At 44.7% G+C, this 24369-nt stretch overlaps 1 protein-coding gene across 1 annotated transcript in view; it reads left to right on the top strand.

The window, feature by feature from the left end:
* The window catches only part of LOC140159211 (dynein intermediate chain 2, ciliary-like), an 80476-nt gene that overhangs the window by 8199 nt on the left and 47908 nt on the right, over nucleotides 1-24369 (top strand). The window contains 6 exon segments of the mRNA XM_072182605.1: nucleotides 17662-17733; nucleotides 18238-18291; nucleotides 20411-20458; nucleotides 21236-21316; nucleotides 22267-22393; nucleotides 23926-23952. Coding sequence (XP_072038706.1) covers nucleotides 17662-17733; nucleotides 18238-18291; nucleotides 20411-20458; nucleotides 21236-21316; nucleotides 22267-22393; nucleotides 23926-23952 — 409 coding nt within the window.

The following is a 24369-nucleotide window of genomic DNA, read 5'->3' as shown; positions in this document are numbered from 1 at the left end:
GCTTTCACCCAGAGGTGGGAAACCATCTCTTTGAGCGCCTGGGTATGGTCAGTGGTGAGTGGGGGTTACAGACTGGCAACCCAGTCTCCCCACATCTGCCTGCACATTTCAGAGGTCCACAGTAGTGCCGTCAGACGGCCCCCAGCGTCGGGCACTACTGACAGGGATCACACAGCTTCTCACGAAGAGGGCGATTGTCCCGGTCTACCCCCCGTTCTACGGGTGATCTTGGAGCCATTGGCTCCAAGGAAGACTGGCGACGGAGCCCCATCCGGAACCGCAGGCTGTTGAACACGCTCTTCAGGCCCAAGAGGTTCAGAATGGGGACTCTCGCCTCGGTGCTAGCCTGCCCCATCAGGGGCATGGGAACAGCATCGCTAGATCTCTCGGACGCCTATCTGCATATGCCAATCGCCTCTCAAGATCGGAGGCATCTGCGCTTCTAGGTACAGGATCAAAATTACCAGTTTTGATACCGCCATCCGCCTGTCCATCTCTCCCAGGGTGTTTAACACTCTTGGTCAGAGCGGTGGCAGCGTATCTGAAGCACAGGGGTGTCAACATCAGTTGCTACCTGGACGTTTGGCTCATATACGGACGCACTCCACTGAAGACTACGGGTCTCATGGGGTTGATAGTCCGTAGGGTGCGGGACCCTGGATTTTTGATCAGCTCAAAAAGTCCAGCGTGGTCCCGACGCAGACACCACTATTTGTAGGGGCCCAGATCACCCTCACGGAGGGGTTCGCGGTGCTCTCACCCGAGCGGGGGACGAACATGGTGCGGTGTGCCTGACTCTTGGCCGAGTCTCGGGCAAAACCCGCTGTGGCATGGATGAAGGTGGTAGGCCTAATGGCCAGTATGGTAGACCTCGTACTGTACTGCCGCTTTCTCGTTAGGCTTACCCAACTACACCTTCTAGCCTGCTTGCAGGCCCAGTCGTCACCAATATCCCTCGCGGTTCCGTTGTCGGAGATCGCGCGAGAGGAACTCTGGTGGTGGACCCATCAGCCCAATTTGACCCAGGGTGTCAGGTTTCCTGCACCCCCAGTATGTCACGTAGTGACGACCATAGCGTCAAAACGGGGCTGGGGGTCCACATCCACGGAGACTCCGTCTCGGGCCTATGGGGGCCATAGAGACAGAGTTTCACATCAACCTCCCTCGCTTACGAGGAGGTGATCGTGGAATCACATACCGTTGTCCTGACGGATAACACAACCGTGGTAGCCTACCCCAACAGACAAGGGGACTCCGGGCCACCACGATTGAGCCTGCATGCACGACACCTGATAGGGTGGTGCAAGTTCAGGCAGATTACGATGAGAGCGATACACATCGCGGGCGTCCCAGCATCCTCGCGCACAATCTGTCACGAGGAAGGGTGTCGGGACCAGCAGAATGGTCCCTTGCTCCGCAGGTCGCTCAGACGATCTTCAAGGGGATGTACCACCCCTCGAAAGATCTGTTCGCATCTCATCGCAATCATCCACTGCCGGTGTACTGCTCAAGGGTCGCGGACCCCCAAGCATTCACTGTGGACGCTCTGTCCATAGACTGGGGAGGATGACAGCTTATGCAGTCCCTCCGATCTCACTACTCATGAGGGTGGTGGCCAAGATCGGGTGGGAAGACTGCATTGTCATTCTGCTAGCGGCAAGGCCGCTGGCACTCCCCGAGGTACCAGATCTACTCCGGATGCCCGGAGCGGAGGTACCCAGTCTATCACTAGAGCACCTGCAGTTAGCTGCATGGCCCTTACCAGGGAACGCGCCGCGGAGGGATACTTTTCATCAGAAGCTGTTTTTCTCATCGCCGGGCTAGGCGGAAGTCTACCCTCCGTGCGTATAGCCAGAGTCTGGCTCCATACTACGCTTGGTGCAATGAGACAAATAGCTCTCCCGCTAGAGCCTCTGTGCTGCTAGTTCCGGAGTTTCTGACAGAAAAGTTCCAAGCAAGACTTCAGCGGGCCACTGGGGCCAGCTATAAGTCAGCTGTCCTCTCCATTCACCGAGGTTTCGAGGCGGGTCGACTATCATAGCCGATGGTTACCTTATTAGTCTCACGCCTCGACGGTATGTTCAACGAGTGTCTACCAAAAAGGAAAGTGATCCTCCTAAGGGATCCCAACACAGTCTTAGATTACTTTAAGGGTCACCCTTTTGACCTTCCGTCAAAAGCGCCGCTTAAATACGTAACTCTCAAGATGGCTTTCCGGTTTGGCGTTGGCTTCGGACGGCGGTGCTGAGTTGCACACGGTCTCGAGGTTAGCTTCCGTGTTCACAAACACTGGAGCGACACTGTTTCGGCGCTCTGTTCTCGTGACTACTGAACGGGCGCGGTGCATACCGACATTCGTCCCTCTCCAATCCCCAGGGTTGGGCAAGGTTCGGCTGAAGCCAAAGATAGGCTGGGGTGTCCGATAAGGCGCTGCAGCACTATTTCTTCCGAACACAAGCCTTGCGAGGACTCACGACCGCATTCATCACCCTTACAGAGCCTTTTCGGTCCAGCCGCTGTCGCAATGGCTGGTCCAGGTGTTGGTGGGGTCCGGGGATCGCGAAGGTTTCAAGCGTCCCACGACCCACTCGACACGAGCTATCTCATCATCTTGGGTATACCGCTCGGTTGTCCCTTGAGGAGATCTAGCAGGCGGTGTCCCGGAAGCCACCTTCGCCCTTCTCTACGATACTTCCGTTTACGTTAGTAATCAGAGACGGGGCGGGAGGTTTACCGGGAGATTGTTCGGGCGATCATAATATGGTGGTGTACGGGTACCAGCTTTTCAGACTATACAGAATACTCAGCATGGTAAGAACCAGTGTCGCTATTCTGAACCACCAAACTTATTAAGTAAGGAGGTTTATGTCTGTGATCGCGCGGTCTCACTTTCTTTCAGATCGGTAGAGCGTCGTGTAGTGCTAGCGTGTAGATCTCGCGGTTGCCCGCTCATTATCCCTGATCAGATGCTGACCAATCTTGTACCTCCATCCGTCGGTTACTTGCTAGATCGATCTTTCAGATGTTGATGCAAGAAGTATCTTAATCAACATCGGAAGCGGTAAGATCGACCGGTGTACTGAGTCTAGTCCCAAACAGAAATGTTTGGTAGACTCATAACCGGTCGCGATCTTACCTTTCCGATATTGATTATCCCGACCCGCCACCCCTACAAGTTTGGTCCGAGTAGGGGATCCCAAGTCGGATAAGGGACGATCATATGGTGTGACGTCACCTTTTGGGTGAGTCCACCGGGGGATCGGGGGTTTTTTGTTATTTATTCATTTATGTGGGACAAAATGACTATTGGTTTTTCCGCATCTCGGGATCGATGCAAGAAGTATCTTAATCAACATCGGAAAGGTAAGATCGCACCGGTTATGAGTCTACCAAACATTTCTGTTTGGGACTAATTACCGTCAAAACGAGCGTTCATCAAGCGCTTGTGCTACGCGGAAACTTCGGAGCTGGCATCACTGGTTTTGTTACCAGCTCTCTTACGTCAAAAATAGCTATAAAAACATGAATTTTGGAACAAAATAAAGCTTGTTAGATGGAATAAAAGGTATGTTTGTACAGTTGAAAACATGTTCAACTTGTTGCGAAAGTTTAATATGATAAATTTGCAATTTGTGCCTTAGGAGCGCCGAAATTATAATTAACTAGATTTCGCGGTTCTCGGGTCGGGCAGTTCTTGTAATAGGCCTATCTCTAATTGCCCAACACCCGTTACCAATATACCTGCCCTGACCTTTTTAACTACCATGACTACTATGATATAGGCCTAGCGCCTAGGTCTAGGCCTATGTCTTCCAAGGAGGATCCCGAAAATACCCCGAAATTAGTTAACGTAATAACGCCTATATAACGGGTTATAATGCCTTACCATAACTGATTATTTTAATGTTAACCATTCTGGATGACCCCGGAAATAGTCATGTTCTACTGAAATAGGCCTATGCACGTGTTCCGTATTGAAATATGTGTTTAAAATAGGCGTATTGGTCCGATGAGATGCTGTTAGGCCTATTGTTGCCGTTGCTACTCAGCGAAAGCGATCCGCGCGGACTCAACGCAAGCTCTCCGCTGAAGCAATAGCGCGGACTCAGCGAAAGCGCTCCGCGCGACGCGATACAGAGGTACGGACGGACACGCCATAATTAGTATTATGATGCTCCATTATTTATCCAGAATAAATAAAAATTCATTAGCACATGATCCAAATTCTCGCGATTCCAAATACAGCGCGCCACCAACGACCGCAGTGAAAATTGGCATTTCCGTGTCTGGGGTTGACATCCTTTTCATCAACCATAGCTGACCATGCTTATGATTATTTATTACTCTAAAAACACAATGTTTTATAGTACTTTTTGAATTTTTTGAGATTTTCTGTGTTGAAGTGAAATATTGCAGTTTGATATTCACCGATGTCCTTTTCTAAAACCCGCAAACTTGATGTTGATACTAGGCCTATGTGTTTCCTTTTTGTTATTCATTTTCTAAAACCGCCCTTTTTTGTTTTTAAACTTTACTATGCTTTTCAGCCTGATACGCCTTGAGCCTAGTCAATCTGAAGTAGGCCTAGGCCTGTCCTTTTTTAAAATGGAAAACGCATTGGTTTTATTTTGGTTATAAGAATAAATTGTTTTAATTCTTTCTAAATTTATTGTAATACGATAATAATATAACACCAGCATACTTAAGAACATCCATACTATTATAGGTGTTGCGTTTTTGTAATCGGCCTACATTTTCTAAAAATGGGGTTTTTTTGGCACGAAGGCGCTTATAGCGGCCACTTGCCATGGGATAGGCCCAACAAAGAAATTCAAGTAAATTTTAAAAAGATTCTTAATGTCTCATTACTTATAAACATGCATCACATTGGTTTGCCGTTTTTGTTATTATTGTAATTGTTTGATTTGTCCTTATTTTATTTTTAGCCTAAATTTGTATTTTTAATTAGGCCTATATTACTATCAAACATTAAAAAAATTACGATCGCAATAAAAACACTTTGTAGGCATAGCCTACCGCATAAAAATAACATTTATTTTTTGTTAATATTTCAATTTGAGACTTTAAGGCATAAGTTCAATAATACCTCATAGAGTTCTAGCATTATAATAAAGATGAAGAAAATTTCTAACTGCAAAAGAGTACATGAATTTTAAAAGATCATTATTTTAAGGCATATCAAGAAAATATGCATAAAAAACTTCATAACTTTAGAACCAAGTATGCTAGTCCTTTGGTATTTTCAGTTTAAAATGATAGCCTATTGTACGTGTAATGTATAATAATGATTACAGTAACACAATTTTCAAAAATGCCTCCTTTGGCCCCCATGAACCAGATCGTGTCACAATTAAGGTTTGAATTTGACAATTGTCATGTCCGATTTTAATATAATTCATGTACACCGGTCGATCTTACCGTTTCCGATGTTGATTAAGATACTTCTTGCATCGATCCCGAGATGCGGAAAAACCAATAGTCATTTTGTCCCACATAAATGAATAAATAACAAAAAAACCCGATCCCCGGTGGACTCACCCAAAAGGTGACGTCACACCATATGATCGCCCTTATCCTCCTTGGTCTCCGACTGACACAGACGTGCCTATCGATTGTTCATAGCACTGTGTATCAATTTCGACCAAGGCGAGATATACGGTTGTAGTTTCACACCTTAGGTAAAACCAAACCGGTATTGTTCGGCTGAGGATAGTTTTGACGGCATTTTCTGGCGAAAAAGTGACAAAAAACGATCCAAAACTTAGCTACATATCGTGCCTCCGTTTGTATACGGGACACACGAGCAATTCAAAATGGCCGCTCGTTGACGCCATTCATTTTGTTTCCCACGTAAAACAACCATTGCAGCCTGTAAGTTACAATAGATGTTTGTACATACACATTGTATTTCATGTACGGTAGGTTATTGTTGCTATGTTAGGGTGATTACTCTATCGTTATGTCTTCATTACCGTCCAATATAGACGTGTTAATCAGATATTCATACGGTGGCGATTGGTAGGGACCCGTCTGACATTTTAGTAATAAAGTTAGCCAGTCCTTACTTTACCACTAACGTTAGCGACCAGCCTCCGTGCTCAGGTTTGCTTACTGGGCTTGAGTCGCGTGTTGGGGGGTAGTGCCCCCCTTTCTCCTCGCTCGCCTCGGCCCTGTCGGGCTTGCCCTTCCCTGGTGACGGAGCGGGACCCACACCCGCTCTGTTTCACCCACAGGGAGTGCTCACGATCTTCTAGATGTCTTTCTTTTGCTTAGGACTCTCCGAGTTCCAGCTTGACGATTGGGATAGGCTCCGTCATCGCCATAAGACGAAGAAGAAATCTACCAAGGGCACTGGTAAGGTCGATACGGTGGATTCTGCTGTGACAGCCCCTATGGGTCATGGCAGGTCTGCTTAAGGGGGCTCCGGTCCCCGGACAAGCAGGCGGTTCGGTGGTGGGCGTGTCATTAAGAACAAAAGCTCAGCAGCCAGCGAAAGCACTGACTATACGTCGGAGCAAAGTAGCAGGCAGCAGAGCGGTAACCACCAGCGAAAACCCTAGCGGGTTTTGCAGCAGGAGGATACCAGCCGACACGGGAGATTCTGCTGTGACAGCCCCTATGGGTCATGGCAGGTCTGCTTAAGGGAGCTCCGGTCCCCGGACAAGCAGGCGGTTCCTTCGGGACTGCTAAGCGCGTCCAAAGGCTCAGCAGCCAGCGAAAGCACTGACTATACGTCGGAGCAAAGTAGCAGGCAGCAGAGCGGTAACCACCAGCGAAAACCCTAGCGGGGTTTGTAGCAGGAGGATACCAGTCCTCTAGCGAAAATCCTCACGGGTTTTTAGCAGGAGGACACCCGTCTGTTGCAGGCATATCTCACGGGCTCAAACAGCCACAGTAGTAGCCAGCGACAGGCAGCATGCAAGGGTACCCCGGGCTTGCCTGGGTTGAACCCTAGCATGCATGGGTTCAGCAGAGACGATACCGCGGCTAACGCTGTGGGTGTAGTCTTAGCAGAACCAACTGGGGTTGTCACACGGCAGCGTTCCATGGCGGGACCGCCGAGTGATACCCTGGGCCCTAGAATAGCTGCTGGCTGTCCACAGGGACTGGCTGGCGATTATTCAGGGGTTGGGCTCGCAGTCTCTCACGGGACAGCGACCCAGGTGCATTCGGTGGCAGCTACAAAGACGAGCTACGGCTTGACTTCAGTGGTAGCCGCTATGCACCCGCCCATAGCTGCCGTGAGTGGTCCGCCACACACAGCGACCTTGGGCGAAGCTCTAGAGGGTACAGTAAGTAGCTTGAACAGCCTAGCTGATCAACAACCCACTTATGTCCTCGAGAGCCAGCAGAGCGTGGGTGATCCATTACCGTCAATGGGTCAATTACCCTCTCTTGATCGATCACTGTCAAATCAACAGGGCATAGCTCCATTGATTGACGCTGCCTATTCAGGTGGCGAGGTGATTGATCGGGGTATGCACGCTCAGCTACCCGTGGTACTAGGCAAGCTCCCTCTAGCCAAGGGACAGCCGGTATAGCGGGTACCCATACACACGGCTTGATCTCCTTTGCGGGGAACGCAGTGAGGCATGGGTACAGTGGTACACAGCCGGAGCCCTCACGGGCACCTACGCTGGAACCACGCATACAGCGGTATACACAACCGGGAACCCTCACGGGTACCCATGCTAGTACAGCGCCGGTACCACGCCAGCACACAGCTTGATCCCCAAACAGGGAACGCAGTGTGGCGAGGGTACAGCGGTCCACAGTTGGGAACCTCACGGTACCCACGCTGATACCGCACCGGTACCGCAGCACCGCTTTAGTCGCCACAGTCTCTGTGGCAACAAGGGGGAGGCGGTGCTGGTACTGCAGTACCATGGGGTTACCCTGGTGGCGGATCCTTTCAGGGTCAGCTGCCGGCTGGGTATGCCCGTGGTACCCGCCGCAGGGTGTTTCTTCCACGGCCTAGCACCGTGGCAAGTGTCGCCAGCGATGGCCACGCAGTACCAACATCAGCTGTTGACCAGGCCAGCCGGCATGGGGCTAACCCAGATCTTGATCAGGGTAGGCCCCGTGCTGCTAGCGCTAGGACGACGGCTGCGAGAGCATGCGGACCCAGTGGTGCCATGGCGGATACCTCAGGGTCTTGCGGGAGTACTCCCTCTTCTGCTGGCAGGTAGTCGGCGAGCCACACAGTGGTTATGCCTTCTTACCCGCTTTCAGATGCCCGTCCTCAGTTACCGTCATCATCGGAGCATGATACGGATACTGTGGGCAAGGGAAAGGAGTCGGAAGCTGAGTCCGGTAGGGACATCACTACAATCTCCTTCCGCCGCTGCCCCGCGAGGGGCGAAACAGCACTGATCTTCCTCCGGACACCCCCTAGGGGGGAGTCCATGGAGGAGGACCAGGGGATCCTTTCAGTAGGATGCTCAGCTGCTGCTTCCTCACAGGGGACGCCTGCACTCTCATTCCCGCAAACCTCACGGGTAGATATCGTGGGGCTGTCGAGCTCAGTAGAGCTATGACGCCGCGTGCTTGCACGCTTCCTCTGCGTGTCACGCGGGAGGACCACGGGACCGACCTGAGGGGATCCGAGAGGGACCCAGATGTCGCCAAGCGTATCACGCCAGACAACATCTGAGCTCTTCCGCGAGGTGAGCCTATTAGCGGTGCTAACAGCTAGCCTCAACGAGAGCTCCATGGGCCTAGCCCATAGGGTGTCCACTCAGCGCCGGGAGGGCCTGCCACTCCAATCGCTCAACGCGATGGAAAGGCAGGGTCCTTTTCTCTTTGGATGCTTCTGCGCTACGGTGGAGGACCGTGCAAAGAAGCTACCAACGGAGCACTCTGAAGAGGTCGGAAACTGCCCTTACCATGGGTAGGAGCTCCGACTTCAGCAGGCCGTGCACCACCAACAGTACCCGAGCCCACTACCTCTGCAGCACCCATTTCTGGGAGGCGCAAGGGTAGCACAGGAACAGCTGGCAAGCCCGAAGAAGAGCAAGCGCTCTTCCAAGGGAAGCTAGGCAGAACATTCCTGGGGGCTCAGCGGTTTTTCCACAGGGGATCTCCCAGTGGATTCGACCGCTTATGGCTTTCACCCAGAGGTGGGAAACCATCTCTTTGAGCGCCTGGGTATGGTCAGTGGTGAGTGGGGGGGCTTACAGACTGGCAACCCAGTCTCCCCACATTTGTCTGCACATTTCAGAGGTCCACAGTAGTGCCGTCAGACGGCCCCCAGCGTCGGGCACTACTGACAGGGATCACACAGCTTCTCACGAAGCGGGCGATTGTCCCGGTCTACCCCCGTTCTCTACGGGTGATCTTGGAGCCATTGGCTCCAAGGCAGACCTGCGACGGGAGCCCCATCCGGAACCGCAGGCTGTTGAACACGTTCTTCAGGCCCAAGAGGTTCAGAATGGGGACTCTCGCCTCGGTGCTAGCCTGCCCCATCAGGGGCATGGGAACAGCATCGCTAGATCTCTCGGACGCCTATCTGCATATGCCAATCGCCTCTCAAGATCGGAGGCATCTGCGCTTCTAGGTACAGGATCAAAATTACCAGTTTTGATACCGGCCATCCGCCTGTCCATCTCTCCCAGGGTGTTTAACACTCTTGGTCAGAGCGGTGGCAGCGCATACCTGAAGCACAGGGGTGTCAACATCAGTTGCTACCTGGACGTTTGGCTCATATACGGACGCACTCCACTGAAGACTACGGGTCTCATGGGGTTGATAGTCCGTGAGGGTGCGGGACCCTGGATTTTTGATCAGCTCAAAAAGTCCAGCGTGGTCCCGACGCAGACACCACTATTTGTAGGGGCCAAGATCACCCTCACGGAGGGGTTCAAGGTGCTCTCACCCGGCGGGTGATTTAACATGGTGCGGTGTGCCTGACTCTTGGCGAGTCTCGGGCAAAACCCGCTGTGGCATGGATGAAGGTGGTAGGCCTAATGGCCAGTATGGTAGACCTCGTACTGTACTGCCGTTTCTACGTTAGGCTTACCCAACTACACCTTCTAGCCTGCTTGCAGGCCCAGTCGTCACCCAATATCCCTCGCGGTTCCGTTGTCGGAGATCGAGCGAGAGGAACTCTGGTGGTGGACCCATCAGCCCAATTTGACCCAGGGTGTCAGGTTTCCTGCACCCCCGGTATGTCACGTAGTGACGACCATAGCGCCAAAACGGGCTGGGGGTCCACATCCACGGAGACTCCGTCTCGGGCCTATGGGGGCCATAGAGACAGGGTTTCACATCAACCTCCCTCGCTTACGAGGAGGTGATCGTGGAATCACATACCGTTGTCCTGACGGATAACACAACCGTGGTAGCCTACCCCAACAGACAAGGGGACTCCGGGCCACCACGATTGAGCCTGCATGCACGACACCTGATAGGGTGGTGCAAGTTCAGGCAGATTACGATGAGAGCGATACACATCGCGGCGTCACCAGCATCCTCGCGCACAATCTGTCACGAGGAAGGGTGTCGGGACCAGCAGAATGGTCCCTTGCTCATGAGGTCGCTCAGACGATCTTCAAGGGATGTACCACCCTCGAAAGATCTGTTCGCATCTCATCGCAATCATCCACTGCCGGTGTACTGCTCAAGGGTCGCGGACCCCCAAGCATTCACCGTGGACGCTCTGTCCATAGACTGGGGAGGGATGACAGCTTATGCAGTCCCTCCGATCTCACTACTCATGAGGGTGGTGGCCAAGATCGGGTGGGAAGACTGCATTGTCATTCTGCTTGCCGCTGGCACTCCCCGAGGTACCAGATCTACTCCGGATGCCCGGAGCGGAGGTACCCAGTCTATCACTAGAGCACCTGCAGTTAGCTGCATGGCCCTTACCAGGGAACACGCAGCGGAGGATACTTTTCATCAGAAGCTGTTTTTCTCATCGCCGGGCTAGACGGAAGTCTACCCTCCGTGCGTATAGCCAGAGTCTGGCTCCATACTACGCTTGGTGCAATGAGACAAATAGCTCTCCGCTAGAGCCTCTGTGCTGCTAGTTCCGGAGTTTCTGACAGAAAAGTTCCAAGCAAGACTTCAGCGGGCCACTGGGGCCAGCTATAAGTCAGCTGTCCTCTCCATTCACCGAGGTTTCGAGGCGAATCGACTATCATAGCCGATGGTTACCTTATTAGTCTACGCCTCGACGGTATGTTCAACGAGTGTCTACCAAAAAGGAAAGTGATCCTCCTAAGGGATCCCAACACAGTCTTAGATTACTTTAAGGGTCACCCCTTTTGACCTTCCGTCAAAAGCGACGCTTAAATACGTAACTCTCAAGATGGCTTTCCGGTTTGGCGTTGGCTTCGGGACACGGTCTCGAGGTTAGCTTCCGTGTTCACAAACACTGGAGCGACACTGTTTCGGCGCTCTGTTCTCGTGACTACTGAACGGGGCGCGTGCATACCGACATTCGTCCCTCTCCAATCCCCAGGGTTGGGCAAGGTTCGCTGAAGCCAAAGATAGGCTGGGGTGTCCGATAAGGCGCTGCAGCACTATTTCTTCCAACACAAGCCTTGCGAGGACTCACGACCGCATTCATCACCCTTACAGAGCCTTTCGGTCCAGCCGCTGTCGCAATGGCTGGTCCAGGTGTTGGTGGGGTCCGGGGATCGCGAAGGTTTCGCGTCCCGACCCACTCGACACGAGCTATCTCATCATCTTGGGTATACCGTTCGGTTGTCCCTTGAGGAGATCTAGCAGGCGGTGTCCCGGAAGCCACCTTCGCCCTTCTCTACGATACTTCCGTTTACGTTAGTAATCAGAGACGGGCGGGAGGTTTACCGGGACATTGTTCGGCGATCATAATACGGTGGTGTACGGGTACCAGGTTTTCAGACTATACAGAATACTCAGCATGGTAAGAACCAGTGTCGCTATTCTTAACCACCAAACTTATTAAGTAAGGAGGTTTATGTCTGTGATCGCGTGGTCTTTTTGTTTCCCGACCGTTGGGGAAAATATTTTCTGACCTCGCGAAAACCATCGTTACCGCTCCCGATCCCTGATCAGATGCTGACCAATCTTGTACCTCCATCCGTCGGTTACTTGCTAGATCGATCTTTCAGATGTTGATGCAAGAAGTATCTTAATCAACATCGGAAGCGGTAAGATCGACCGGTGTACTGAGTCTAGTCCCAAACAGAAATGTTTGGTAGACTCATAACCGGTGCGATCTTACCTTTCCGATGTTGATTATCCCGGGCGCCGGCCACCCCCTGCAAGTTGGGTCCGAGTAGGGGAGCCCAAGGCGGCTAAGGGGCGGTCATATGGTGTGACGTCACCTTTTGGGTGAGTCCACCGGGGATCGGGGTTTTTGTTATTTATTCATTTATGTGGGACAAAATGACTATTGGTTTTTCCGCATCTCGGGATCGATGCAAAAGTATCTTAATCAACATCGGAAAGGTAAGATCGCTTTTGCCGGTTATGAGTCTACCAAACATTTCTGTTTGGGACTATTCTTTTTCATATTTTATTTTTACTTCCGCTTTCTTGCATGTCATACCATCTTTATTTCAACTTTCCCCTTTAATAATTCATACCCGGTAACCCAAGGAAATTTACTCTTATATGTAGGCCTAGCTAGGCCTACTCCCAAATAGCACACGTTGGTTGGAATGAGTTTCTTTTTAGTCATATTATCGGTCGGCACAACATTGAAAAATCAAAACTTTTTCGACTAAATATTCAATTGGATAATTTTAAACACCTAGGCCTAGGCCTAGGCCTATACATGTTTTTTATAAGTCAACACTGTGGAAAGAACTGAACTGTAGTGTAGCCGAACCTTTACGGCATTGTGGACTTTGACCAAATTGGAAAGGTTTAAATTCGGAGGGTCGACATTTCTTGCATCATGGATCAGGCCCATAGATCAAGGACTCAACCTACAAAGTAAAGAGGGATGGACTTTATTGGAGAGATGAACGCATTGTTTAGGCCTGCTTCATTTGAGACTGAAGGCGAACCGGACATCCCCCCGCCTAACACACACACACCGACTTACGGTGAAGGATATACTGTACAATAAGGGGCAATTTGCAGTTGATGTTTTTGACAAAACCAAGATAACTTAACATGCTTAACAATGTAGTTTGGAGGCCATTATATGTCTAAATGAAAATGAAAACGTGCCTATTCATACAGAAGGGTAGTCCTATTCGCCATAATTAGTATTATGATGCTCCATTATTTATCCAGAATAAATAAAAATTCATTAGCACATGATCCAAATTCTCGCGATTCCAAATACAGCGCGCCACCAACGACCGCAGTGAAAATTGGCATTTCCGTGTCTGGGGTCGACATCCTTTTCATCAACCATAGCTGACCATGCTTATGATTATTTATTACTCTAAAAACACAATGTTTTATAGTACTTTTTGAATTTTTTGAGATTTTCTGTGTTGAAGTGAAATATTGCAGTTTGATATTCACCGATGTCCTTTTCTAAAACCCGCAAACTTGATGTTGATACTAGGCCTATGTGTTTCCTTTTTGTTATTCATTTTCTAAAACCGCCCTTTTTTGTTTTTAAACTTTACGATGCTTTTCAGCCTGATACGCGCGAGCCTAGTCAATGCGAAGTAGGCCTAGGCCTGTCCTTTTTTTAAAATGGAAAACGCATTGGTTTTATTTTGGTTATAAGAATAAATTGTTTTAATTCTTTCTAAATTTATTGTAATACGATAATAATATAACACCAGCATACTTAAGAACATCCATACTATTATAGGTGTTGCGTTTTTGTAATCGGCCTACATTTTCTAAAATGGGGTTTTTTTACACGAAGGCGCTTATATCGTCCCGCCGCGCGTGATAGGCCTACCGCAAAGAAATTCAAGTAAATTTTTAAAAGATTCTTAATGTCTCATTACTTATAAACATGCATCACATTGGTTTGCCGCTTTTGTTATTATTGTAATTGTTTGATTTGTCCTTATTTTATTTTTAGCCTAAATTTGTATTTTTAATTAGGCCTATATTACTATCAAACATTAAAAAATTACGATCGCAATAAAAACACTTTGTAGGCATAGCCTACCGCATAAAAATAACATTTATTTTTTGTTAATATTTCAATTTGAGACCTTAAGGAATAAGTTCAAAAATACCTCATAGAGTTCTAGCATTATAATAAAGATGAAGAAAATTTCTAACTGCAAAAGAGTACATGAATTTTAAAAGATCATTATTTTAAGGCATATCAAGAAAATATGCATAAAAAACTTCATAACTTTAGAACCAAGTATGCTAGTCCTTTGGTATTTTCAGTTTAAAATGATAGCCTATTGTACGTGTAATGTATAATAATGATTACAGTAACACAATTTTCAAAAATGCCTCCTTTGGCCCCCATGAACCAGATCGTGTCACAATTAAGGTTTGAATTTGACAATTGTCATGTCCGATTTTAATATAATTCATGTTTCTTTTTCATATTTTATTTTTACTTCCGCTTTCTTGCATGTCATACCATCTTTATTTCAACTTTCCCCTTTAATAATTCATACCCAGTAACCCAAGGAAATTTACTCTTATATGTAGGCCTAGCTAGGCCTACTCCCAAATAGCACACGTTGGTTGGAATGAGTTTCTTTTTAGTCATATTATCGGTCGGCACAACATTGAAAAATCAAAACTTTTTCGACTAAATATTCAATTGGATAATTTTAAACACCTAGGCCTAGGCCTATACATGTTTTTTTATAAGTCAACACTGTGGAAAGAACTGAACTGTAGTGTAGCCGAACCTTTACGGCATTGTGGACTTTGACCAAATTGGAAAGGTTTAAATTGAGGGTCGACATTTCTTGCATCATGGATCAGGCCCATAGATCAAGGACTCAACCTACAAAGTAAAGAGGGATGGACTTTATTGGCGGGATGAACGCATTGTTTAGGCCTGCTTCATTTGAGACTGAAGGGCGAACCGGGACATCCCCCCGCCCAACACACACACACCGACTTACGGTGAAGGATATACTGTACAATAAGGGGCAATTTGCAGTTGATGTTTTTGACAAAACCAAGATAACTTAACATGCTTAACAATGTAGTTTGGAGGCCATTATATGTCTAAATGAAAATGAAAACGTGCCTATTCATACAGAAGGGTAGTCCTATTCGAGCCCCCGCACCACATTTATTGAGGGTCTGAGCGGGGGTCTGAGCCGCCAGCCCCGGTTCATAAGCCTATGTAATTTGGTTGACAGAATTGCACCACGAGAGTTTATTTTAAAAATTAACAGGTTTATTTGTTTAGTGCAAGTATATATTTTCTCCCGAAATTATACATTGGGGACCGTGAAAGTGTTTTGTTTATAGGGCTATAAGAAGGAAATGGCTTCTAAATTTACGACCTTTCGTGATCATACAGTAGGCCTACATCATGCTACAAAGAGCGTTTCAAAACGTCATCCCGAACGTCACACGAAAAATGCTTTAAAACAATTAATTCATATCTATTCAAGTTTGTAAAAGGTTATAAATGTAAAACATCTAGGCCTATAAAAAATAAGACAAGCGTTCAAAACATTTACATGATTTATGAAAACCAAAAGCTTTTATCTTAATCATGTATCACGCATGGTAATAATTATGGGAAAAGATATCCAAACAAGAAATAAAAAAAAGGCACAAATTTATGCGTTTTAGATTTAATTTCCTGTTTGAAATTGTCTTGCATCAAAAGCATTTGCTTTTATAGGCCTACCCAAACTCGAAAATTGACATTTTGACATCGGGTTTATAGGCCTAGATGGTCGATCAGAGACATCAACATTTTTGACATCGAGTTTTAACCATAGATGGTTGACTAGGAATAGAGTAGGCCCTACATTTGAAATAATATTCGAAAACGTTTTAATCGTAGGCCTATTAAACAAAAATAGGCCTAAATGCTTTACGTTGTCCATGCTGTTAAAATATGTATTGAATATTTCGTTATTCTAAATATTGAGGATTAGGCCTACTTTACTTTAAACAAACAAGGTTTAAAATTGGGGTTTTTTTTAAAGGATAGGCCTATATTCATGGGTTTAAGTAGGCCTATCCCCAATCATGTTTTTCAGTGTTTTCTTTTCTTGTAAACGAGAGCCTAAAGTATTGTCCCAAGCGCCTCGGATCGAGTCCGGAAAAGTTTGAAAATAAGGGTTTAATGCCCATTATTTTGTGTGGGAATAGGCCTAACACTCTGAACATTCACAGAGGTAGGCCTAAACCATAACTGTCGAAATTAACTTTAAAAAGGAGGCAGAAAAAAAACTTTCCGCTGTCCATGCTGTTAAAATATGTATTGAATACTAGTATTTCGTTATTCTAAATATTGAGAATAAGGCCTACTTAAAACAAACAAGGTTTAAAAATTGGGGTTTTTTTTAAAGGATATGCATATGAGGGTCTAAGTAGGCCTATCCTCAATCATATTTTTTTAATCAAGTCTATTATAGGCCTACTTACAACAAAGCTTAAAGACCTGAAAGTGTTTTCTTTTTTTGTAAACGAGAGCCTAAAGTATTTTCCCAAGCGCCTCGGAAAGCCGGGTCGATGGATAACATCGTCGACGCGTCATGGATGTCGACTTTTACCCATGATGCTCTGCGCGAAGTAGATCAGCCAGGCGTGATCGTAGGTGGCGCGCTGTATTTGGAATCGCGTCAATTGGTGCACCCAAACTGAGATGGCACTTCAGTGCAAACTTAAATAGGGCAGCATCAATACGAAAATGTCATACCGATAAATGATATGTCTGTTTGCCCGGGTTTTTAAAGTTTGCATTGCAAACTAGGTTTAATGTATTGGAACTTGGCTTGGCCGGGTGGCAGGGCTTCGATAAATGAGGGAAATTATGCCGGCCTTGGCCTGAGGTAAAAAACAAGGGCGATCTTTTCCTTTAGATCACCCTCGCTATTTAGGGACTTAATATTACTTTTGCATGAAGGTTTACTTTTGCATCAAGCTGCAAGGTTTTACAGTTGTCAAACACTTTGAAGTAAAGCCTAAAGTTTTAATGTAAATTGGAAAGAGGGCAGGGCTTCGATAAATGAGGGAAATTATGGGGTAAAAAACAATGCTAAACTAAGCAACTTCATGAAAACAAGTGAAAACAGCTATTCTGTTAGGAAGTTTTTGTCTCGAAAAGCAATTTAAAAATTATCGGAAAAGCAAGAAACATACCTTCATGTAATCAGCATCACTTCTGTCACATGACATTTGAGATGATTCAGTTGAGTGGAAAGTAGCGGCGATCCTGACTTTTAACCTTATTATAATAGCTCGGGTGGTCTAAAAAAGATTGCCAAAAAAGGATTGCCAAACCGGGCCGGTTGTCAACTGTCTCACATTAAAAAAATTCCATGACCCTCCAGTAGTATATTCATGACCCCGCCCCATTCCAAAGAAATTGACAGCCTTAAAAACATGTTTAACCTTGATGTGAAAGTGTCTGTCATTAACACTTACATGTATGTCTACATAGTAAAACAATAGGATTGTTTGTAATGTGCTCCAGTTTCTGTATGATTGTCTTTATTTTCAAATTGTTGTACTTTGGCCATCTATTTCATTTTTTTTTTTTTTTTTAATGATTACTTTTTGTTTGTTCTTCAGGGAAGTCAAGGAGGCAGCACCTTAAAAGTGAGCAAAGCCAGAGGGCAGAGGACAAGTGTTGTTGGGGCTAAGGTAACAGTAAAGGTGTGTCACTATCAGTAGATTTCTTATAGTATCCTACTAACGCACTATTCTCGTTGTAGTTGTTCCGCACGTACTGTGTTCCTGTTATTAACATTGAATTTAAGGTGGTATGAGGAAATTTCTGGAAATTAGGAAATGCTCTGGCATGCTTTTAATACACACATAGTTAGATTAAAGTTTTTGTCAGAGAAGAACGGCACTTGTTTATATTTTGAGAGCGTGCAGAAGTGGGGTTCTGATTGGCTGAATCAATCGTCTGACAATCATAGCAACAGAGCAATAATCTGATTGGCCGATTGTGCGTGAAATCGTTTGTCGGCGCAGATCTGCGCCCTTAAAGTGAACACAAAGGCTCAGCGTATGTCTCTCATTAACAGGGCGCTCACATCAATCTGAGCAAGGGAGTGCCGTATTTTTCTGAAACCCGGTGCAACTTGTTCCTCTTGTATTGTGCACAAGTGATTAATGTTTACATGCTGTTTTTCATTACAGGATGATGAGTCCGTCACAGAAGCAGGGGAAGCACATGGAGAGGAGTGGATGCAGGTAAGATCCAGATCTCCAAGGATATATGTGACACGATCAAGGGAAATGAGTCGCATGTCGCTAATATTGATTTTGAGATATTGGCAAAGAAAGTGTTCAAATTCTTTTGTTTTGCGTTGTTTTCAGTGATATGATAAATTGACGTAACTTCGCAAAGGAAAGTCACATCAACATGGGGTTTAAATTTTCAGTTTCTGAAGGCTCTGAATGTCCTCTTTAGGAACCAATGTAAAACTCATTTTTGACCAGTTTCGTCATGTGACTCATTCCCCTTGATCATGTCACATATGGAGTCTAAGTCTCTCACCAATTCCCAGGTAGTCGAGTTCCCGCCCATCCTTGACAAGCCCGGGTCAAAATTCCAGTAACGTGTTACCCGAATCATAAAACAACAACAAAACAGATTTTTTTTGTTGCAAAATTGAAAAAAAGAAGTTATAGACATTAAGTAGGGTGGTCACATGAAAATTTCAAACCCACCCCTGGAATTACTTTTTCTGTCAGGATTGTTCCTTCTGCAAAATGATTTTAAAAACCTTTTGAATCAACTCAATCGGACAATCCGTTGCGAAGATACAGCCTTTTAAAGATTCACAAAATTGGCCATTTTTACCCCATTTTTAGGAAAATCCTGATTATGTCATAAATTTGCATATTCATGAAGCGATAATTGTGGGAATGCAAATATTAAAAATCCAGGGTCATAATTGCTATATTTGCTTCTTTACAACATTTTTAAAATGGCTGAAATCACAAAAATAACTCTTTTGCCAGGACTTTTAAGGTAAATATGTGTGATTTTCACCATTGAGGGCGCTATTATGTGCCAATTATGACCTTCAAAGGCCTGTATTTCCTAAACTACACAACCAAATTGTCTGATTTTTGCACAGGATTTTGCTCTGAGGGTCTATATTGTAAAACTGAATATAGCATAATTGTACATCTTTGGGAAAATAGTTTTATTTGATGACAAAAATTTATTCTGTGCGTAACTTTTTTATGTGTGACCGTACAAAAATGCTATATTCACCTTCATTATGAGCAGAAAATTTTCTATCTAATTTGGTAGTCGGGTTTGCACAGAAGTTACTAGGAGACAAATTATATGGAATTCAAAATGCCCAAAAGTTTTCCAACTGCTGCAGAATCTGTTACAATTTCCACCATATATTTGTGTATGTAGGCAGGGGTGCACACAATAGCTAGCATTGTGGCCACCCTACATTAAGGCTCTCTCTCACGTAACAGGTAATTAAGTATTCAGGTACCCAATTGAATTTTTGGGCTGGTATCCTGGTACAAGTTATAGACCTTAAAATTACTTGTTATTCAAATACTGCTACTAAAAAAAGTGCTGATTTTCAAAGGTGGATAAAGTTGTATATTTTAATTACTTTTGCTTTTTTCTATTTTTAGTAGCAGTATTTCTCTGGTTTCCAACCTTGAATAACAAGAAATTTAGGGGAGTCCTCTATTGGATCAAACCCATAATATCATGAGGGTCTAGATTCAGAGCTGGCTAAGTCCACCTAAGGTTATTTACGGACTAATGTTGATCATTTTATTCCCTTATCATACCAAGATTCATCAACTCAAATTTCTCGGCCATATACTTGCGTCTTGAAAACGATGAGCCTGTGAAAGAATATGCCCTTTATATTCCACCATATGGAAAGAGGAAACCGGGACGGCCACACACACTGTACTTACAGTATGTCTAGCACCTCCTGGGAGATACTGAAGGGATGCTGCAGCCAAACAAAATTGTTTCGCTTGCCCATGATCGCAATAGTTGGAGAAAGCTTGTAGTCGTAACAAGTGTAGCATGTTTCTTACATGTATATCTATATCTGTTGATTTGAAAATCAATTGCTGATATATCGATTAGGAATCTCTAATGAATTTTTGTTTTCCCATATATATATATTACCATTGGTGATTGTGAAATTGACCAGGCGAGTACACAAGTTCTCTCATACATAGGTACATACTCCGTGTTTGACCTCCAGTATTATAGCCCGGAAAGAAATACACAAGATAACATGCTCCTACTTGGAATATATGCTAACTGCAATTAATTTTGTTGTTTTTGTTTTGTTTTTTAATGGAACAATAGGCAAAGACACTCATAAAGCCAGAGGACCAGTTGGAATTATCTGAGGAGGTAAGTTTTTTGTCATTAACGTGGCTGCAAATTTTCCTGAATATTTGGAGACCTAATCAAACAAAAATGATGAAACAATGATATCAATATAAAACATTTATTTATATATTTTTATAATTTATCATTTCTCCCAGTGTAATTCTGTCTTAGCAAGTACTACCTATTCTTACTTCTATGCCAATTGAGTACCCCATGAGTATAAACTCAGCTTTACACAATGACTAATTTTCATAGGCACAAAAGATCCTGTTCATGTGCTGTTACTCAGCTAAACATGGCAGAGTAGGGCCCGAATGTCCTTATATAGAGGTTATCCGTGTTCTATAAGCTGCATATCCTATCAACGACTGCTATACCTTGTTTAGGACTTTCAAAAGAAGTACCTGCATGTGCAACCATGACTGTTTCAAAATAGCCCGCCAAAGTCATGCAGGTAACTCCTAGGTCGTGCATTGAATTGGTTTGAATGGGGAATACTACGGGAACCAGCACCTTTTGTTAGAAGTCACACATGAGTAAAGTGGATAACCTCTATTGACCATGTTAATTTTCTCTACCAGCACAGAGATACAAACAGCAAGCGTCTAGATCCTGCTGCATAGTGCTCTCACAATGATGGTAGTAGTGGAGTACAAACCTAGCTGCTTGATGTTGGATGTTTTCAATCCTGTTGATGTCCTCTCTGGTGTACGGGTTCCAGATGGAGCTATATATTTCCACAAGAATTTTATAATTGGCTACTGGTTCTAATGATATTAATTTCTCACTTTCTTACAGGAACTGAAAGAGGAGTTTACAAGAATTCTCACCGCTAACAATCCTCATGCGCCACAGAATATCGTACGCTACAACTTTAAGGTATGTTGTGCTATCCATGTAATCTGTAGGCCTAATCAAACAGTAATTATTTGTGTCTTCATGCAAGCTTTAGTGTTGCAAAGGTGTTCATATGTAGTGTTTACCATGCATTGGCCTTTTACAGGTACGGCGGACACAATAGGATGGCGCTGCATGAAATAGGTTAAGGCTTTTGTATTTGGTGGGTTTTACCCATATTGAATACTCCCTTCCTATTGTGTACGCCATGCTTCGAAAAGGCTAATTATCACCACAACAGAACGCAAACAAGCGCACTTCAAAATCAAAGTTCGCCGGCCACCTGGAGAAGTAATCTGGATATATACTATTTTGTCCTCTATGAGGGACACACAAACAAGGCAAAATTATACAAGCTCTCTATTCTAATCTCTTTGGATTTGACAAATCGACTATTTCATTTGAAATACACATTCTTCCTGTGGAAGATTTAGCTAAAGTCATCCACAGGAGGAGTATTGGTTTCAAATAGCATAGACAATTGAGTTACTTCCATTTGAAATGCTCCTGTTGTGGATGATATAGGTAAAGCAGCCATACAGGGTAGTATGGGTTTCAAAGTAATTTTTCTTAGCCAATACGCACCCTTAGGTTTCTCTACAAGATGTTGATTTGTACTAAATTCCTTCCCACAAGGTAATAGGCATATTGCATAATAGATTAGTCCATCTCCTTTGTTATGCATATGGTATTGTGGGAAGGAATTTTGTTACAAATCGACAAACCCTATAGGTGCATATTGAAAACAAGACTTTTCTTAAATCATCTACAAGGGGTATAGCATATATTTCAAATGGAATAGCATCATGCAGTTTTTGAGTCAAAGTGGTGCACAGCAACAATGCCAGTGTTTCTTTTATATGTAGTCTGTAATGTTACTAATACTTGTGCTTTGCTAAACGTTTCAATGTTCATCTCGTTGTCTTTTGCAGGAAGGGTGTTTCAAACAGACATCTCATGTGGATCAGTTAGCCATCCACTTCTCTCTCGATGGCAACATGATTCACAAAGACTCAGATGAAGCCAGGAGACAGAAAGCAAAATATGGTGCTACTGAAGGTATACTTAAATAATAAACAGTAAACCATAATCATGTTGTACCATGATCAGAGAAGTTAGTGTAGGTACCTTTTTTGGTCATATATCCCACAATGCTTTTCTGCACTCTCCCAATGGATTGATTTGACTGATGAAATGTCAAATTGGTATGCAGACATAAGTATGCTGGTGACATAATTATTTCTTTCTAGCACAATGCATTATGGGATATTATTAGGAAAGGCCTCTATATCTGATGACCAGGCCAGTATAGTTCCTCATTTGTGACCTGCTACCACGAAATCAGCGTAAAGTCGCAAGGTGTTAGTCACTCAAAACGCCCTGGCTACTGCGTTGGTGTTCACTCACCTGTTAAAGCCACTATAAGTATGTCTGTATGTCCTTTGTGAATGGGGGCACAATGGGCCATTCACGAAGGATAATACTACTGGCTTGTACAGGTAGCGGTAAGCAAAGAACATCAACTTGGTCTGACCAAATATCTCAAAACTACCTACTCAACAAAATGAGTATAAAGTCGCTGCGACCTTGCGCTGATTTCGTGGTAGCAGGTCACATTCGGTGTTGTACAGTCCGGTAGAATGTATAGTTGCCAGCAGAGATAGACTCAGAATGTTGCGCTCAGCATCAGGGCAGAGGCGCGGAGTGATTGGTTGCTGACCTGCACAGTTTTTGGTCTGATTGACAAAATGTCAGACGCAACATTTCGAGTTTATATCTGCCTGCAACTATAGTATGCATTTCACATGTGCTGCTGTCAAAAGACATGCAAAATATTGATCTATAATCTTTTCCTCTAAACTTTTAATGAGAGCGTATTTTAAGCATACATAGTGTATTTTCTCAGAATGTTGTGTCTGGCAGGGCAGAGGCGCGGAGTGATTGGTTGCTGACCTGCACAGTTTTTGGTCTGATTGACAAAATATCAGACACAACATTTCAAGTTTATATCTGCCTGCAACTATAGTATGCATTTCACATGTGCTGCTGTCAAAAGACATGCAAAATATTGATCTATAATCTTTTCCTCTGAACTTTTAACGAGAGCGTATTTTAAGCATAGTGTATTTTCTGTGTTGAAATGCACTTGTCTCTGATTGGCTGCTGAGGCGATCTGCTGTTGCTGAGTGGAAATTTATAATTGAACTTTGCGTCATATGTGTTGTTAGTTTCAACTTTGCAACATCACAGTAGTACGCACTTGTGAAAGGTTTACAGCAAAATATTATATATATATGTTTATTTCTGTAAAAGAGGACAACGATGGTCAAACTACAGCAAGGGAAACTTTCCAATTTTGATATCAGTTATTTACTGATGTCATTTTGTTGCATTTCATGAAAGTTTTCTTGAAAATTTATTGATAGTGGGTATGTTTCTTGGAGCTTATTTCATACCCAAAGAATGATTGAATCATGGGATATTCAGAAAAATACCTCCAAAGGAAATGAAGACACAAGTGCTGGTGTAAAGTATTTAATTTCAATGATTTGATGTATCATTTATGTTTATTTTTTTTACATTTCATGAAGGTTTTCTTGAAAAGAAATGGAGCGCGGGTATGTTGTTAATGGAGCACATACATTACATACATTATCCAGTAGTTGCCAAGTGGTTGCAATGTGGATGAGATTGATTAAAAAATGATATACAAAAAGAGTACCGACTCAAATTTGCCATGTGTGTAAGGCTATGGTGAAGCCACCATATTGTTTTGTTGCTCATGGGAGGCAAATAATGTACCATGAGCGTTTTTTGACAAGAGTCAGAAATTGAACAACAGTTTGCATCTTTAAGCTAGAGCGTTACAGAGGTTTGCGGACTTGCTGTTTAACGCAAACTTTTAGCATAACATGTTCATGCAGAACGCAGACAACAATGTGCTTTGAATCAAAATTTGCCACGCGCATACCACTTTCGGTACTCTTTGGTTCTTCCTCATTGGACTCTGGCAAGGCTGGACTACCCATCATTCC

The sequence above is a fragment of the Amphiura filiformis genome, chromosome 8 (assembly GCF_039555335.1).
Source record: "Amphiura filiformis chromosome 8, Afil_fr2py, whole genome shotgun sequence".
Taxonomy (NCBI): domain Eukaryota; kingdom Metazoa; phylum Echinodermata; class Ophiuroidea; order Amphilepidida; family Amphiuridae; genus Amphiura; species Amphiura filiformis.
The sequence above is the reverse complement of the archived record's forward strand: the minus strand, read 5'-3'. Positions and strand labels throughout refer to the sequence as shown.